At 39.3% G+C, this 19,149-nt stretch overlaps 2 protein-coding genes across 9 annotated transcripts in view; both read left to right on the top strand.

Moving 5' to 3' along the window:
* The window catches only part of TLR3 (toll like receptor 3), a 35,259-nt gene extending 28,480 nt beyond the window's left edge, over positions 1-6,779 (top strand). For all 3 annotated transcript variants that reach the window (XM_027636062.1, XM_027636063.1, XM_027636061.1), the window contains 3 exons: positions 551-742; positions 2,381-4,206; positions 4,819-6,779. In XM_027636062.1, coding sequence (XP_027491863.1) covers positions 551-742; positions 2,381-4,206; positions 4,819-5,047 — 2,247 coding nt within the window. In that variant the 3' untranslated portion in view covers positions 5,048-6,779. The remainder of the gene's footprint in view (positions 1-550; positions 743-2,380; positions 4,207-4,818) is intronic.
* A 211-nt stretch (positions 6,780-6,990) lies between these two features.
* The window catches only part of FAM149A (family with sequence similarity 149 member A), a 27,553-nt gene continuing 15,394 nt past the window's right edge, over positions 6,991-19,149 (top strand). Inside the window, exon 1 of one of the 6 annotated variants that reach the window (XM_027636070.1) lies at positions 6,991-7,007. In XM_027636070.1, coding sequence (XP_027491871.1) covers positions 6,996-7,007 — 12 coding nt within the window. In that variant the 5' untranslated portion in view covers positions 6,991-6,995. Of the gene's footprint in view, positions 7,008-9,415; positions 9,469-9,664; positions 10,013-18,513; positions 18,590-19,149 lie in introns of those variants that run through there. The other 5 variants (XM_027636068.1, XM_027636067.1, XM_027636066.1 and 2 more) reach the window with 5 other exon arrangements.

Raw genomic sequence — 19,149 nt, 5'->3', positions numbered from 1 at the left:
CTGATGAAGACCAGGCTTGGGACACCTCCATGCACATTCTGTAGACTTGCCTTTAGGGCAGCATATCGTCCTCTGCAGGTGCAGGAGGAATCTGAGCACCTGGGCATGAGCTGAAGTATTGCAAAGTGTACAGTACTGATCTTTTTAGGCTGCTACTGCACTCCTCTTCCCCGTCCTCACATCCCATTTGTGGGGCTGGACCACAATAAAGAGAGTGGAATGCAATGTTTAATACTGTGGTAGTTGTAACTGCAGCCACCTCTAGGCTTTTGTCACTTTATCTGGAGCAGGAGGGCTTTCAGTGAATTAAGGAATTTTAGCTAAAGTAGTTCTTTGGTTTGCAGTAGATACTTTAGCAGATTAAGACCATGAATGCTATGAAAGTAACAGGTCTGAAAGATACAGAAGGCTTCTTCCTGCAGGAGCTTGAAAGCTGCCATTTCCCTAATACAAATTTATTTTAATTATAGCATTGCAACTAATTCTAATCAGACTCTAATGAAATATTTCTTTTTTTTTTTTTTTTTTGTGTTATACATCTTCTCTCCAGAACTTGAATATTTTGGATCTATCTCATAATTCTTTAAAGTCGGCCAATTTAGGATTGGAGCAACAGTTGAAGAACCTTCATGAGCTCATGTTGGGTAGTAACCAAATCACTGAATTAAAAAAAGACGACTTTGGTTTTCTTAGCAACACCTCATTGAATAGCCTTGATTTGTCATCAAATCCACTGAAAGAGGTAGGAAGAGTTTGAACAGAAATTCAATGGGTGTGAGTATAAGATGGAACTATTCTGATTTATCCTTTATGGTTATATGGCATTTATATTACAATTTTGATCCACTGAGGTCAAAGATAAAACCATTCTGTTGTACAGAGCATCACTCCTGACCTGTAGTAGTGGTACATATAATTATCTTCCTTGCACTGAAATTGGCACAGGCTGGTTCCATGTTGGTCAGAGGTCTCAGGCAAAAACTGGATCGAGATGCTCTGAGAACCCTTACCTGGTATTTTCTATGCAGATTTTTTTACCATACTTACTAAGCAGGGAAAAAGTTGATATTACACAAGGCTAATTACACAATCCAGGTGTTACTTCCTAGTTAATAAAAGAGAACATTCACTTGTGCCTATGGGGTACCCCAGAGAAATAATCATTGCAGAAAACTATACTCACTCCTTTAAAAAAACCAAACGTGGGTGTGCATCTCTTTCACCTACCTGACTGTGCTCTCTGACCTGCTTCTCAGTGTTATAATATGATTCTTTCAGGAGTGATGGTGTGGCAATTCTAAATTAGTTGACCCTCAGCATATGCATACTGAATACGCATTGAATTTCCTTGGTTTGTTTGGTTTGGTTTTTTGTTTGTTTTGTTTCCCAATTGATTGATCTCTAAAGAACTTTTACATTGAAATTATAAGAATATTTTAAAGTGGCATAAGCTTGTACCACTGCTAAGAGGTAATCCCACCACTGTCTTTTGCTTGGGCACTTCATCCCTCCCTCTTTCTGATGCTAGCTTTAATGAGGCTATGCATTGGATCATTGGGGAAACTCTACAGATTTTTTTGGTGTGGTTAGCTTGTAGTTACACTAGTTCCTTATCTGGTTCACTATGTGACTGCATGTATGGCCATACTGGCACAGGGATACAGTGTGTGGATAAGTAGATAGGACTGCTCCTTTCTTGGGCAGTGCTACTGAATGCTAGTTTCAGCTACTCAGATTTTACAGTACTGCTATCTGAAAGCAGCCTTGTGCATTTGAATAATTTTGACAAATAGAGTATTTAATCACTCAGCTGATACCTTAATCAAGATGAGGGGCCAGTGCTATGATAGAAGCTTGTGATTCATATTGTGGAAGCAGGTGTGAGTATTACATTTCATAGTAGCTTCTGCTTGCACAGAGAAACTAGGTTTCTTCTTGGCTGTCTGAAGACCTAATAACTTTTTTACAGTATATCTGGTTTTGTACTAGGATATTGGTATCCCTAACAGATACCAATAAAAGAAAGCTGAAGAAAGATATTATCACAATTTTTAGGATACTTCTAGAGACAGAGTTTCAGTAGTTGGATAGAAAATTGTAATTAACTTGCATCTCACTAAGCAACTTCCTATCTTCTTCTAAAAAAATACTACTTAGATGTATGATAATCATGTTATAAATTATAGAAGTATTATCACAAGAAGTGTAAACTCCAAGAAGTGTTTGTCTGAACTTGGCTGTGAAACAATCTGAGTGTAGTAGTTCTATTCTGCTTGAAAATCTCATTTGAAAACCTTTCCAAGTCTTGGCTTTATTGGTCAGCTTTCTTACATAATCCCCTTGTTTAGGTCAAGACTCTTTTTTTTCCGTTTCCTTTCAGTTTCATATGGGATGTTTACAGACAATTGGAAATCTGTTTGGCCTCATACTGAACAATGTTGAACTTGGTGAAAATCGCACAAAGAAACTTTGTACAGAATTATCAAACACAGCGATTCAGAACCTCTCACTCAGCTACGTGAAACTTTCATACATTCGCAAGTCAACTTTCCGGGGACTGCAAGGAACAAATCTTACAATTTTAAACCTTTCCCAAAATTCTCTGTCTGTGATAGAAGATGACTCATTTCAGTGGCTTTCAAGTTTACAATACTTAAACCTGAAGCATAATAATATTCATGTATCTTCACGTTCATTTTATGGATTATCCAGCCTTAAATATCTCAATCTCATGAATTCACTTACTGAGAAAATAGAAGATTTTTCCTTTCATTGGTTATACCACCTGGAGTACCTTATAATGGATAATAACAATTTTCCAGGAATTACTGCTAATATGTTTACAGGTCTGAACAACCTGAAATACCTGAGTCTCTGTAACTGCAACATAAACTTACAAAGAATAACTAATAAAACATTTTCATCACTTGGTAATTCCAGTTTGCAGGTTCTCAACCTCACAAAAACCAGAATCTCTACAATAGAAAGTGGGGCATTTTCTTCCTTGGGACATCTGAAAATTCTTGATCTTGGTCTCAATGAAATTAGTCAACAGCTCACAGGTCATGAGTTTAAAGGTCTCTTTAATATACAAGATATTTATCTTTCCTATAATAAAAACTTGACTTTGCGAAGTGAATCATTCATTTTTGTCCCAAGCCTTAGGAAACTGATGCTAAGGAAGGTAGGTTGCAGTAATCTGGCACTTTCTCCTTCGCCTTTTCATCCTCTACGAAACCTGACTGTCCTGGACATCAGCAATAACAACATAGCAAACATAAAAGAAGATTTGTTTGATGGACTTGACAAACTTGACATACTAGATTTGCAGCACAATAATTTAGCTCGACTTTGGAAACATGCAAATCCAGATGGCCCTGTTCTTTTTTTAAAAAATCTTCCCAATTTGCAAATTCTTAATTTAAAATCAAATGGGCTTGATGAAATTCCAGTTCAGGTTTTCAAGGGTCTGTTTCAATTAAAACACTTGGATTTAGGATCGAATAATTTGAATTTGCTTCCAGCAACTCTGTTTGATGACCAAGCCTCTCTGAATTCATTGAACCTTCAGAAAAATCTGATAACCTCAGTTGAAGAAGAAGTATTTGGCCCACCTTTCAAGAGCTTGAGAAAACTAGAGATGGATTCCAATCCCTTTGATTGTACCTGTGAAAGCATCGCTTGGTTTGCTGATTGGCTTAATATGACCCAAGTAAATATACCTGGACTACGGTCTCAGTATATTTGCAACACCCCACCTAAATATCATGGTAGTCTGGTTTTGTATTTTGATAGCTCGGCCTGCAAAGACAGTGCTCCATTTAAACTTCTTTTTGTGATCTCTACCACTACTGTGATGCTACTCATTTTTATTGTCCTAACTATCCATTTTGAAGGGTGGAGAATAGCTTTCTACTGGAATATTTTAGTAAATCGAATACTTGGTTTTAAAGAATTTGACAGACAACAAGAAGAGTTTTATTATGATGCCTACGTTATTCATGCAAGAGAGGACAAGAACTGGGTGTCTAAAAATTTCATTTCTCTGGAAAAAAATAACCACTTTGAAATTAGGTTTTGTTTAGAAGAACGGGACTTTGAAGCAGGCTTATCTGAATTTGAAGCCACAATTAACAGTATAAAAATGAGCAGGAAGATTATTTTTGTTGTGACTGAACACCTCTTACAGGATCCCTGGTGTAAAAAGTGAGTAGGATATAAAATTTTATCTGTAAGGGGGAAAAGCTCTTAAGAGATCTTTTTAACCAGATAATTTTTTATGTGTGATTTAATAAAAAATAACATTTAATTAAAAAAACCCACCATGCAAAATTCGCTTTAATAAATTTACTTAATATATTATAACTTCAGAATAATTCCTGAGTTAGTAAAGTTAATTGCTCTGCATGTACATACACTATTGGACATTTGAACATCTCAGTCAGTGTTTTAGGCATTTGTTTTGTTTTGTTTTTTTCTCAAAAAGTTAAGCTGCCACCTGTGGAGATTGCTTTCCTTAAAATTACAGTTTTGAAAAATGCTGATTTTTATTTGCCTTTAAATGAGTCTTTTCACCTTTCTTATGTAGTGATCTTTTAAAGAAAGGAATTTTGCTAAATAAAGGTATATCAAGATAGTAGACTTAGGTTATATTTTTAGAGGATAATTTTTTTTTTTAGTTAGAAGGCAACTAATTTAAGAAAGGTAATGACCGTTCTATATCACAAAATAGACATTAAGACCCCAGTTAAAAACTGTTTGTCTTTTTTTTTCCCCGTGTGAAAAAACCCATTTATTTTTGTCTTGTTTTTGCTTCAGATTCAAGGTGTATCATGCGCTTCAGCAAGCTATTGAGCAAAGTCGGGACTCCATCATACTGATCTTTCTTCATGATATCCAAGATTTCAAGTTGTATCATGCACTTCACCTGAGAAGAGGAATGTTCAGATCTTGCTGCGTCTTGAACTGGCCAGCCCAGAGAGAACGAGTCAGTGCATTTCATCAGCAATTAGTGATGGCACTTAAATCTAATAGTAAAGCACACTGATTTTTGAAAGTACAGATTTGAATTATGGGGTCATTTTGTTGTATATTTTCTATCACTGGAAAACTAGCAAGCCTTCATGAACATCTGAAAAGATTTGTCGTGCTGGAAGATACATAAGAGTCGCTATAATTTAAATTTACTTACCTATGTACATGTTTTTGCTGATATTTTAATTCAGCTGCACTGATGTTAAAATGGATCATGATTGATAGTCATTTCGGTCAGTGTATTAAAAATGAGGTAGAAATTCTGAAATGCAGTGAGAATGACTAATGTTCTAGGTCAAATGCCCATCTGATGTAGGATAGAAAAGACATAGACTCTAAGGGGATATGCAAAAGAGAATACATTAATGATAAAACGAGCAAATTCTGTGTAGAAGGTAGAGTGGACACTGCTTCTTGCTTTTGTAACACAAGGGGAGATTCCGTGAAACTAAAACTGGAAAGCTTTCCTTGTGAAACACAGTAAGTAACATGGAAAATTACTTCTGTAGTTCAAACCAAGAAACAGCAGTTTCAAAGTGAGTTTTAAAAGTTTTAAGAGAAAGTCACTGGGCCCTGTGAACAGGCTGTTCAGAACATGCAGTGAAGGATTTGCTTATGCCTTCTGGGTGGGGCTAGTACTGGTGACTATGAAAATTGATTTTCAGGCTGATGAGGCAACTGATTTAATCAATTTGGTATCATGCAAAAAATTTTTTTGCTCTTCCCTGCTGAAATTCAGAGAGCTGGCAGAAGGACATTTGTACTTAGAGATGTCCCCTTGATTCTGTGAAGGCACATAAACTTGTACGCGGGCCTGTAAATAGAAATTGAAATTGACGTGAAAGGTAGCGAAGGCACAGCTGCTGCACCTGTAAAAAATGAGTAAAGGCGTACGTATTTATATAGTAAAACCAGAAGACAACTTTGTGGAGAAAGTGGTGCTACTGTAATTTCATTACGAAAAATTTCGTTACTGGTGAAACAACAAAAAAGCCATACCCTCCTCCTCAAAGAAATAGTTTTTAATTTTTTCTGAACAGTTACAGGTAGAGTAGGAGAAAATGTCAAAAGTAGATGAATTTCAAATTTTTTGTTTCCTTTTTCTTTATGACTTTACAGAGTTTTGCCTTCGATAGCTAAAAAAATTAATTTCTTGTATAGTAGTCTAGTTTAGTTTTTTCTTTAACATACTTTACAGAAACATGGGCTAGCTGGCAGTCACCAGGGCATTAAGGTTCAAACATATGAACTACCAGCTTGATCTGGAGAGAGCTGAGACTGAGCAAAATGTGCTCTCAAAGGATGTTTATAATGTTTAAGACTGGTCAAAATGTTATAGTGTGTCTGAGCACAATTTATTGTAAATTAGACACTAGACAGTAATTTGTATATTTTTGTTAATATTTAATTGCTGCTATAAGGACTTTATAAAACTATGTCAACTTTTGGTAAGTGTGTGATCCTTCAATAGCTCAGGAATATTTTAAAATATTTTTAAAATTTTCCCCCTAGCATATTCCTCATCAATTTCAATACCACCATTACTACAAGAATGTTGTTTTACTGCTTTAGAAGACAGCTTGCATATAGTTCTGTACTTAACGTTTGAAACAGCTTCTCTCCTGATTTGTTATATGCATAGATGAAAAACATGGGGTTTTAATAGGTTTCTTATGTCCCATGATGATAAAAACCTAACCGAGACAAATAATTAATAAAATAGGTTTTGCGTGCACTGGAATAGTGAAGGAGGTGTAGATGTCTTCACTTGCTTACAAGTCCTGAGTGAAGACAAAAAGGCTCTGTTTACAGCTGAAGTGATAGATGATGATTCCGTAATTACAGTAATAGGATTATCCCCTTTGTGATGCTTTCATCTCATCTTTCTGACCTTTTCAGGCAAGTGACAAATTCTTTCTTTATGCTTAGGCCATGAAAATTGAGGAGGCAAGCTGGTAAGGATGGCGTGCCAGGTATGCACCATGTCAATTGTTCTTTCTCTTATTTAAAGACTAACATGTGAAAGGGTTCCTATGTTTCCTAAATCTGTAATGACACATAGCAGCAGAATTTCTCTTTCCACATCAATATAAATTGTTTCGAAAATGTTAGCAGTTCACATGGATATTAAAAATGACATAAAAATGCAGAGAATGCATGGAGAAATGCTGAGGTGAAATGTGATAAAAGAGGTCAGGCTATACAATTAAATATATGATCAAATGTTTTTTTCTGACCCTTAAAGCCTGACAAATGACAATGTGTAAATTCTATAAAGATTTTTCTCTTCACTACAAATGTCCTCAAAGTTGGTTTCAGAACATGAAAAAAAAATTATGAATGCTTAGTTTTGTAAAATAGATAAGAATACAAATTAAAAGTACTTGCTACTGAGTGTAAAATAATTTTAAATGATAAAAATATGATTATGATTTCTAAATAGTTATTTTAATATGTGGATTCAGTTTAAAATGATTTCCCGCAGAAAAAGACATTAAGGCTCACAATGAAAATTAGACTAATGTTTAAAAAAAAAAAAAAAGCACCAGGGCAATAAGGACAGGGCCAGTGGTTATCAGTTGTACCAGACAAAATTTTCACATAAATTTTCCCTGTTTGTCTAGAAGTTACCTACTCCTGCTCTGCTCCTGTACATTTGTTTGACAGTATTATTGAGGCTCCATAAATGGGCTTTCCATGGCTAGGATCTGTAAGTGCTTTCAGGATTCACAGTCCATATCTGAACTGTCTAGTTTCTTTGCAGTGGGCAGCATCAGACTATATTATGCTGATTTGCTGAGGAGTTGAACACCAAATACACGAAAAGTAGTTTCAAACTTGTAATGATAAAGATAGTACCTAGGACTAAAGAGGAATCATTTGTATTGAATGCAGAATATGTAAAGGACTTGAGTGAGGCAGAATGGTCAGGTCTGGAGATTTGGGGTGGAACCTGACTGTTTCTGCAGATCTTGAATGACAGGCAGTCATGGTTTAGGAATGGTCCCCAGTTTAGTGTCCCCACTGAAACACTCCACACCGCTTGCTCCCCACCCCCCTGTGGTGGGCTGGAGAGGAGAATTGGAGGCACAAAAGGTAAAGATCATGGGTTGAGATAAAGACAATTTACTGCAGACAGAAATGAAATAAAAACCTAACAGTAACAGGAACAATATTAATAACAGAGTGTACAAGAGAGGCGATTGATTCACATGCAAATGCTTACCATGCAGAACACAATGTTACCCGAACCGGTTGCTTCACACTACCCAACTGGAAGGGACTCCTTTTACCCCTGTCCCAACTCCCCTTTGCTTCCTACACATGGCATGAGGTGGTATAGAATTATCTCAGGATCCTAGCCATGCTCCTCCTGGCTACTGGAAAAACCCCATCCTGGCCAGAGCCAGGACACAGGGAGTAATGAACAAGTTACAGTGCTGTTCATAATAGGATCTATTCCAGGTCTTCATGTGGGGGCTGCAGCTGAGATAAATATACTACACACCAATGACCTCAATTATGCTACTTTCATTGCAGCTCAGTTAGGGCTTTTTGGCATGGTAGGAATAAATGCAGATTGTGCTGCTGTTAGGTTTATATGCACCTATTCCATGAGGTTTCATCAGAACATATTTATGTGCACCTATTCCGTGAGGTTTCATCAGAACATATTTATTCCAGTTTGTAAGAAAAAGGCCAAAAACATCCCAATTTCAAATCTCAGTCCTCTGCTTAGTGTTCCATGTGCTCTCTCTGTCAGCTTATTGCACTCCCTGATGTGCTAGGAAGACAAGACAGGGATAAAATCCCCCACTTTATACCTTGGTTTTTGTGTACCAGTAGATGCCAACCTTAAATTGATAGTGTAACTAGTTGCTTGATGTATGATCCTGAGGATCCTACCTATAAAGCAGCTGTGCCAACTTTCAGCCTCTGCTGTTCTTTTGGACACTGCCAAGGGCCATTCTACATGTTCATATTCCGAGCTGGCAAAATGTCTGCCCTGTCTATAATACCAACCATTACAGTGTTCCCAAACTGCTGTTGGAGTGGTCACACTTCATCCAGGCAAGAATCCAATGTTGGAAAGCTAGGGCAAAGTTGGAAAGATTTGCCCTGTCCCCACTTGTGTGCCTCCAGCTGCCTGGCTTGTGCCACTGCTGTGGGGGTTTTTAGCACAAGAGAAGAAGGTCGTTCATCTGATTACCCTCTAGTGCTCTCCAAACTGCATGGGATGACTGGGAGCAACTTTAAAGGCACGCGTTGGTCTCCAACTGCTCCTTTCGGTGTCTGCCTGGTGCGGTGATACAGGTGTGCTGGGTTGGGTCACTCTGGCTCCCCCCTTCTGTTAAACCCTCTCTGCTCACAGATGTGTGAAGCGGTGCCCTGCTGCCCTGGCAGATGGTCTTCGTTTCTGCTCCTTAATACTAGGTGGGATGCTAATCGGAGAGGAAATCCCCCTCTTTATTTTGTCGGCTCGCAGGCTGCAGCAGGTTGCTGCGTTGCGCTCGCAGGTGCGCGGGCCGGTGGGGGCGGCTCTCGGGCCTCTGGCCGGCGCGGTGCTCCCCGCCCAGGGCGGTGCGTGCCCGCCGGGGTTTGTTTCGCTTAGCAACGCCTGTCGGGCCGCAGGCGGCGGCAGCTCCCGCCGGAGGCCGCCAGCCCCCTCCAGCCGAGCTTGCGGCGCCGGGAAGGATCTCCCGCCCGCCGCCATGAAGGTGGCGGAGCCGGGTCCGGGTCCGGGTGCCCTCCCGGCCAGGCTGTGCCGCGCCCCGCCGCCCTCCAGCCCGCGCCCCAAGTCCGGCGGGGGCCGCGCAGCGGGCAAAGGCGGCCGCCCCCCGCGCCCGGCTCCAGGCGCGGCTGACAAGGAGCCCGGGGGGCGAGCGGGCGCCAAGGGGTTGCTCATCACCCTGCCCGACATCGGGGAGGAGGCGGCGGCAGAGGGCGAGGAGGCGGCCGGCATCCCGCGGCGCCCCGCGTGAGTGCGCGCCCCCCACAGCTGAGGGGAGCGGGTGAGGTGTGCGCCCCTCCCTCCTGGGGGTTCCCCGCACCTGCCTTTTCTGCCCATGGGTGCCCTGAGAGGTGCGGAGCGTCTCCTTGCGCAGGAATTCCCTTCCCCCGGGTGTATGCCGGAGGAAGCGCACCTGTCTGGGCAGGAGCCGTGGTTCGTGCGGGGCTTTAAGAAGGGAAGCTCTGGAGCGGCCCAGGGGGCCCGCCTGAAAGGGATGGGAGTCAGAGCCCGGCCCCGCACGGGCTGAGGAAAACTGCCCGTTCCGAGGGGAACAACGCCTCGGGATGCGCAGGGGGAGCATACCCTGTCCAGAGGGAGCGGAGGGGGTGCTGAGCTTGAGCAGGGATACCGCAGGTAAAGATACCGCATATAGGTGGGTGAGTCGTATCAAACTCTGTCCCGAAGTTGCAGCTGCGCATGAAAACAGACATTTCAGTCATTGTCTTGTAAAATTCTAAAGTGTCAATAACAGGTGTAAAATTTAGTTTGGATGCTTCTGTGTTTAATCTAAAAACTACACCCTGAAAATATTTAGGTTTTACCTGCACATAAAAGAAACCTGTTAAGTATGTGTGCTTTAGGATCTGGTTGGTGATATTTTACTACAGCAAAAAAAAGTTGTTTCTTAGCATATTTAAAACTGAATAGCTTACTAAAATCAGCAATAGTTGTATTATTGTATTGATGAATTTTTGTGTACTCTTACAAAAAAAAGCTGCGTGTATGTAATATTAGTACATAAACATCTATAATTGCTTTCTCTGTAGTACTAAACTATGCTAATCTTTTATATTACTGACTATTTTATTGGGCATTGATAGGAGTGAATATATTTTTGAGAGTTAAGTTTTTAACTCTTCTGTCCTGAAATCTCTTCAGTACGCTGTTACTCTTTCAGTTGGAATTTAGAACCTCTACTTTTAGTTTGGTTTCCATGTAGCATAACATTTAAAGTTAAAGCTCAAAACCTCACTAATGTACTTCTTTATTTTCCGATCAAGAGCGTTTTGTTTTTGTTCAGAATAAATTGTAAGCTCTTTCAGGCTTAAACTTTTACTGCATTTGTGTAAAATAGCAGCCTTTTGCTAATAGGGAGGTTAATTTGGTTTGAAGTGAATTGGCAAGAGTTCTGTTTAGAAGGTATTTGATGCTTTATATAAACAATGCCAGAACAAAACAGTGTCATGTGCCCATAATTTTCCCCTAGTTGCTTCTTTTTTTAGTACCAAAAATAAAGCCAAGTGAAGTGCTGCACAAGTTGGTATTCCTGTTGAAATGCTGATGACTTTTATTCTTAAAAAAAGAAAAGGATGAAATTCACTCTTAAAACAAATGATTGTATTGGAACAAAGAATAAATCCTACTACATTAAAACTGTTTGTGTGCAGCTAAATGCTTATTTCGACTTGCTATTGAAACATTTCTAACTGATACCACCTAATTATTCCCGTTTTACTTTTGTATGCATGGTGACATTTCAAATATTTTACTCATAGAAGTTAAGATCGTTCTGATAAGGTATTGTCTGTCTTAAAAAAAACAAAACCAAACCAGAAAGATGTAGAAGAAGGAATAAGATATATCACTTTGACAAGGAAAGTCTATACCTCCACATTAGCATTTTTTTAATTAGATGGTTCCACTTAAGCTTTTATAAGAAGCATCCTAATTAAATATTGACAACTTTAGTATTCCTTGCCTACAGTTGAGATTTGAATTTGTGAGTTACAGAATACATTATTGATAGGTACATGTTAGAAGCTTTTGCTTTCCCTCCAAAGAAAGTTCCTCCATAACAAGTTTTATTGCTGTTTTCTTGCTGTTTAAAATGTTTTAGAAGACATCAATGGCCAGTGTACTTTCATTAATAGCAATGTAACTAGAAGTAATTGGTTAATAGATGAAAAGATAAATTTTATGTCTTAGTATTTTTTTCTTAGGTACTAACAAGTTGATAGCAAACAAAATACTGTAAGAATGCAAAATAATGAAAATCTGGCACTTGTTTCTTCTTAACTTTTCCAAGTATTCTGAATTTTCTGAGCTTTTCAACTACCAACAACCGGTCCTGATACTTTATAGGGCTAAACTATAGCAGCACATTGTGAGATTTTACATTTATTATTTATTTATGTAGTGATTTCATATCCTTTTAATTACATTGAGGAAGCATTAATGAATTAATCTTTTTTTCTTTATAATGGAGAAAAAAATCCACTTTTTAAACTCTTATTTAAAAAAAATGTTCTACTATAAAAATGAAATTTCTTTGGAAGATAATAAGATGCTTTATGCTATACTTACACAATATGCTGATGGCACCAAGATACATAGATTGCTTTTTAAGAAATATTATTATTGCTATCCTAACATATTGCAATAACTAGCAAGATAAGAGCCCTTACCTGGTCTAAAGTAAATTGGGCAAGGCTTAAGTTATATTTCTTAGGAGTGGGTAATATTTTGTAGAAACTAATCCTACTGATCCCCTAACACAGGGAAAACATGTTTGTGAACTTGGTGCAAGAAGGGAAGCTTTATCTGTGAGGTACAAATGTCATGGTCTTCTGTCAACTTTTATTTCTCAGCAGCTCAAGCTTTGACCTTCAAAATTATGAACTTTGAAAATATGGGTATAGGTAACTTGATGAGCTGCAGAAGAGGATGGAAACTGATTCCCTGTCTCCTGTTTTAAGCACTAAAAGCAATAGATCTCTTTCACATATGTAATGCATACTAACAGAGCATTGCAGTGTTACTTAGCTGGTCATTTCCATTTTTATACTGATCTAAAAGAGTAAATATAGTAATGTAGTGGTTTGCCATGGTCCATTTTTTTCATTGCAAATAACTCTAAAAGAGCGCAGAAATGTTTTAATTTTATATGGTACTACACATTCATCTACATCTTCTAAGTGGATAGAACTAAAAATAATTCCTAACGTATTGAAATATTATATGTAACATGAGGTTTTTGGAAAATCTTATGAATTTTCCAGCAAGTCGCAGAGTCATAGAATGGTTTGGGTTGGAAGGGACCTTAAAGATCCTTCAGTTCCATTCCCCATGACATGGGCAGGGACATCTTCCACTAGACCATGTTGCTCAAAGTCCTGTCCAACCTGGTCTTGAACACTTCCAGGGATGGGACATCCAGAACTTCTCTGGGCAACCTGTTCCAGTGTCTCACCATCCTCACAGTAAAGAATTTCTTCCCAATATGGAATCTAAACCTACCCTCTTTCAGTTTTAAACCATTCCCCTTTGTCCTATCACTACATGCCCTTGTAAAAGTGCCTCTATAGCTTTACTTCAGGCCCCCTTTAGGTAATAGAAGGCTACTCTGAGGTCTCCTCAGAAACTTCTCCAGCTCTCTCATCCTACAGGAGGGGTGTTCCACCCCTCTAATCCATCTTCATAGCCTTCCTCTGGACCTCCTCCAGTAGGTCCACGTTCTTCTCTTGTTGAGGCCCCCAGAGCTAGAGGCAGTACTAGCTAATCAGCTAGAGAATAAATGTCAAAAAAAGCCTAGACCCTAAAACCAAAGGGTCTAATTTTTGCTCTAAGTCTTTTTATTGTTTTCAGATGCTGAAAACTTACTCTTGTGTACATTGAATATTAGCCTGTGTTGTTTATAGGAAACTGAGATGGCATGTTTACAACCAGGCATATTTCTGATGAAGCGCTCAATAAGTTGGTTACTAGGTCAGCCAGGGAAAGGAGAAGAGGAAAGGCCCTTGGCCCATGTTGTTACACTTAACTGTCATCGTGAACGCAATCTTGTGACTTGGGGGACTAGAAGTGGATTCTACTTTATATATTTTTAGTCATTTGTCAATGTGGAGTTCAGTGTGCAATTTTTTGTGGGGTATGACACTTTTTAGTTTAGATTTGGCCCATAGTGGCACCAGATCAACTTTTTTTCTTCACCAATATTTTTGGTAACAGAGAAAATTCTTGGATCCTGCAGTAGTTTGGTGGAAGTTTCTGGTCTTTTCAGTGATGAGATCATTCCTGTCAGCTTGATCAAGATCTAAAGGAATTAGAGATTTCTCTTCTTGACAAATTACTGAGCTTGGGACTGAATGCTGAATGAGTCAGTTTATTCTTACTGTTGCTATATCTTTGTTGAAAAAGTTTTGAAGTGATCTGAATGTGTACTTGTGCATGTGTGTACACTATATGGAAAATAAGAGTGGGGATTTTTGTGCTGTTTTGGCTCCTTCCCTTGAAAACACATTTTCATATTGTGCAATACATGTGCACACAGACTGTGTGTTAGCACAAACTATTTTTACCTGATTCTTTACATTATAATTTTCTCTAAAATGGAAAACTTAAGTAACCAATACAAGAAGCAATTGGTAAAAATCTCTGGGTTTTTATTGTTTTTCTTTTTTTCCTCTTACTCCTGTATTTTTTACAAAAACATATTCTAATTAGTTCTTAAAAGCTCTGAAAGTATGTGAGGATTAACACATAAAGCCTTTTAGCATTTTTGCTGAATATATATATACACATACACATTTTATGCTCCAATCAGAGAGTTTGGAATGTTTTTGGTAATTTTTTTTTTAATTCTATAAATCGTAAGGGATAAATCCTAAATAGTATGCTTTAAGCAGTGGTATGTGTTATGTTGCAATGAGGTGGTTTAACAATCTCTAAGAATATTGTTACAGTGTTTTCTTTGAGATATAAATCTTCATAGTAGTGAGGCAAAACAAAACACAGCATTCAGTTGTATGGTCAGCAAATAACTGTCCGTTGATAAATAAAACAGAAGCACACATAAAAATGTTTCACAGTTTTAGTCAGTTAAAAATATGGGATTACATATGTCAAGGTTGAACAAGTTCTATCTTAAATCATCAGTACGGCTACAATAACTTGTCACTTGCTAAAACATCTCTCAACTTTCCAAGCAGTGCAGAGGTAAAACATTACCTATGCATAGCTGATGAGATGGAGTACCAGCAAGCCATGTGTACTGTTTTAGAGAATACATGTTTGGAGTATTTACAAATATACATTTACAAAGTATGTCTGATTTGTAACCAACGGAGACACAGTCCAATAAAAATATTTAATTTGACCAGTTGCCTGAAGTCGTACTAACTGCTAGATATTTTTAGTGACATAACCATGTTGCAGTTCTTTACAAAGCGCATATTGGGAACTTTTCTACACTAAAATGTAAATCCCTGTGGATTTTTTATTATAGGTTATTACATGACTTTAAGAATCTGAACCTTTTGTCTTGCTTTCTATTTTACACTGTATTTTTAATGGCTTTCATGATCTCTCCTTTTCATGATATTCCCTCTCTTCCTCCAGCTCATTGCCTTTCACAACATTTTCTGAATGCATTAAAGTTTTTACATCCTTACTCTTCCCTCTCCTAACTAGGTGTGCTGAACTCTTAATAGTCTTCAAAATACATCCTCTGTTGGCCAAGTGAACTCCTCGGGATAGACTGGTTACTGTTTTTCTGTCTCCTATCTAAAAAACACCCTCCTATCTCAACTCTCACCAGAAGTTTTAATTATTGTTCAACCCACTGAGTTTAATTTTGATTTCTTTATGATCTTCCTATGACGTGAAATTAAAGTGTACATCGTAGTGTACATAATTTTTTTTTCTTCCTGTGTGTATGGACACACAGCTCAGATGCTGCTGTGCATGTTTATTCAGTTCATAGTTCTAACGTGAGGTGAAAGGTGGCTAGCTGCTAGGTCACATAGTGGCATTGTGTCATACAGGCTGCAGCCAGCAAGAAATACAGGATTAGCATAGCAACTTGATTTCTCTTCTTAATCATTAGAAAGTGGCAGTGTGCATGAGGGGTTTCTCATGGATGTGCAGCAGGAGATTACCTAATTAAATTCTGTCCATCCATCAGTGTGTAATGCCTCTGCTCGGCTGATACTCCTCTGTCAGGGTTTTGGCTGGGATAGAGTTAATGTTCCTCTTAGTAGCTGGCACAATGCTATGTTTTGGATTCAGTATGACAATAAATTGATAACACAACAATTGTTGATTATTGCTAAGTAGCATTTACCCCAAGTCAAGGACTTTTCGGTGTCCATACTGTAGAATGTCATGCTCAGTATATAAATTGGTGTTGTCTCTGTGGGGCCCATTGCTGCTCAGGGATGGACTGGGAATTGGTCATTGGTGATGAGGGATTGTATTGTGTTGTGCAATTGCTTATTTTTCTTTTTTTTTCTTTTTTTTTTGTTTTGTTTTGTTTTGTTTGTTTTTTGTTGTTTTTTTTTAAACCAAGAGGAGTTGAGTTTGTGGGATGGGTGAAGGGTTGTTACTTTGTTTTTCAGTATTGTCTTTCTTCCAATCCAACACCATGGAAGTCACACTATAGAAAGGACAGAAGAGAAATTTCAGGTTCTCAAGTCTCTTGGGCTACAGAAGCTTTTAGCAGTATGATGTGACATCTTGACATCTCAAGCCAGGTGTGTTTGTGGTTCTAGAGGACAGAGAAAGGTATTTAGTATACCTGAACATATGCAGACTAAGGTCTCCCCATGCTTGCATTGCTTCACTCTGTATTCTAGATACTGTAGAGCTGTTGCCACACAAAATTTCAGATTAATTTGTTTTTAATTCACTGTTCAGAGAGGATGAAGTTCTGCACCTGTTCTTAATGATTTATTATATGTCAAATTTTCTTCAGAGATGTATAAACATAATGGAAAAAATGTTCTGATCTCTGCTGATGAGAGAAATCTATTTTAAAAAGATACTAACTGAATTTCCAAATGTACATCAGTAACAATATATATTGGGAAAGTTGTGGATCACTTCCAAGTGTTTTGTTAGGGTGCTACTCCCTCCCTCTGTGTTCAGATACTTGATCCTGCAGCAGTAAATGCCTCCTATCAGATCTAAAGAAATAAAACACCTTCTCGAAGACACTAATTAGCATTCTTTTTTATTGCAGTTAATTAAGATGATAGTATTTGCGTTACTGTTGATTCATAATTTATATGAAAAAGTCAGATTTACTTCTACAATATCTTGCTCTCAGAATTTGTTTATATTGCCTAGAACCAAGTATTGTACTTGCATTCATATTTTTACAATGAACCAAGATTAGAAATAGGTTTAAAATGATACATATAATACTCCGCAAGTTGATGCCATCTTAAAGGCTTTATAATTTTGAAATGCATTCAAAATTTGCAGAAGAATAAAATTACTATGTACAAATAAGCCTGTCTTTAAAATTGGAACGGTTTATTGTTACTTTGTTTTGTAAAGGTAGGGACAGAATTTAACACAGATCATGGTGGTTGTCCTGGTTCTGGCCATTTACTGTGCACCTACTGGAATTACCTCAGCTAAACTATTTCAGGAATGTCTTTTCAAGATATCCCACAGTTGTCTTGACTTTGAGAAAGCTGAGGCACAGGGACTGTAAGCAGGAACAAGCGTTGTTGTCATCTACTTTGATTTTCTTTGTATTGCTGTATTTATTTGTATTGCGATTAAAGGCTGAGCCAAAGCGACTTCTTTCAACAGCAGTAAAAGTCACTGGATCTGTCTCATAAAAGGTCCAAACCTCTGAAGGAAGAATTCAGTGCTGCCCTATTAACTACATCTAAGTATGCTCAACCCTGAGCACTGTTACAGTAGTGTCTTCAGATGTGACCTCTTCTAGGATCTGCAACGATGTTCAGTACTGTCTGTCATACTTAGCAGTTTGTGGTCACTGAAGTTGTTGGAAGGGAGTAAAAGTGCTCTTAGTATGTGGAAAAAAAGGTGTGTGTTTTGTCAAGAAATACAGTGAGAGTGTAGCATGGTTGATTGCAATCAAGTTGGACAGATGACTACCTGACCTAGAGGGAAAAGGATGTGTGTATTTCCTATGAACTCAGTATTTTCTGAAGTATAAATATTCAACTACAATGCTGCATGCTGGAATATTTTTATTTTCTTCTTGCTTATAAGCAGATGTACTTCCTCTTCCAAGAGAAGCTTTCGTCAGATGCCAGAATTTATGCACGGGAGCTAGAGATGAATGGAGCTAGTGGATTACTGGAGCTGCTGTAAATTTGCAGCTGACAGCCTATGCTGTGCTATGGCACATGTGATGTGGAAGATCAGTGATGTGCACAGGGATAGTTTGGAGGAGAACTCAATTAATTAACAAGGAAAATTCTTTATTCAGTTGTCCAGCACCGCATAATTTTTGTTCATCTATGAAGGTGGGGGAAACCCCCTCTGGGCAGAAGACCATAAACTGGGCCTCTTTTGGCTGCGCGCTGAGAGGCGACAGGCGGGGGAGATGTACACCGCCCCCGTTCAGGCTGAGGCTTTAACTTTGCCGGCGCCCCTTTTTGAGGGAGAGGCCTTGCCCCGGGGTGTGTCGCGGCGCGGGTGCCCCGCGGGTGCAGCGGGCGGGCCGCCCCCGGCCGTGCCGCGCCGGGGCGCTGCGAGGGCCGCCCGGAGCTCCCACATGCGCGGGGCGCGGGGCCCTGGCCAGCCGGGCAGCTACGGCAGCGGTCGGGGGCTGCTCGTCGTGGGGTGAGTGCGGGGCCAGGGGCTGCGGGCCGTGGCGGCGGGAGCGCTGGCGCGGCGTAGGCGGACGGCGTGATTGTTCTGTACCGTCACCATTTAATGTCCGCAACTGCAGAGCCTTCGGCGACGGCTGGGAGTAGTCGGGAGCTGCGGCAACTCCTGGTGGTTGCTTGCCAGCGCAGGGGAAGTGATGCTGTGGATGTGCTGGGAGGGGTTTTTCCTTTCGTCTTATATTATTGCAATAATTTCCTGGCACAGCTTCTAATGGCATGTGATCCAAGGAATCAGGAGACGTAGCACTACAACATGCAGTGGATCAATGTGGCAGAAACACTATTTTGCTCCATCTCGCATCAAGACAAGAGGGAACAGCCTCAAGTTGCGCCGGGAGGGTTTAGATTGGATTCTGGGAAAAAATTCTTCCCTGAAAGGGTGATCAGACATTGGAACAGGCAGCTCAGGGACGTGGTGGAATCCCTGGAAGGGTTCAAAAAACATGTAGATGAGGCACTTAGAAACAGTTTAGTGGTGGACCCGGCTGTGTTAAGCAAATGTTTGGACTCGCT

This window comes from Corapipo altera, unplaced genomic scaffold (genome assembly GCF_003945725.1).
Source record: "Corapipo altera isolate COAL_440 unplaced genomic scaffold, ASM394572v1 22b, whole genome shotgun sequence".
Lineage (NCBI taxonomy): Eukaryota > Metazoa > Chordata > Aves > Passeriformes > Pipridae > Corapipo > Corapipo altera.
This window is presented reverse-complemented; position numbering and strand designations above follow the sequence as displayed.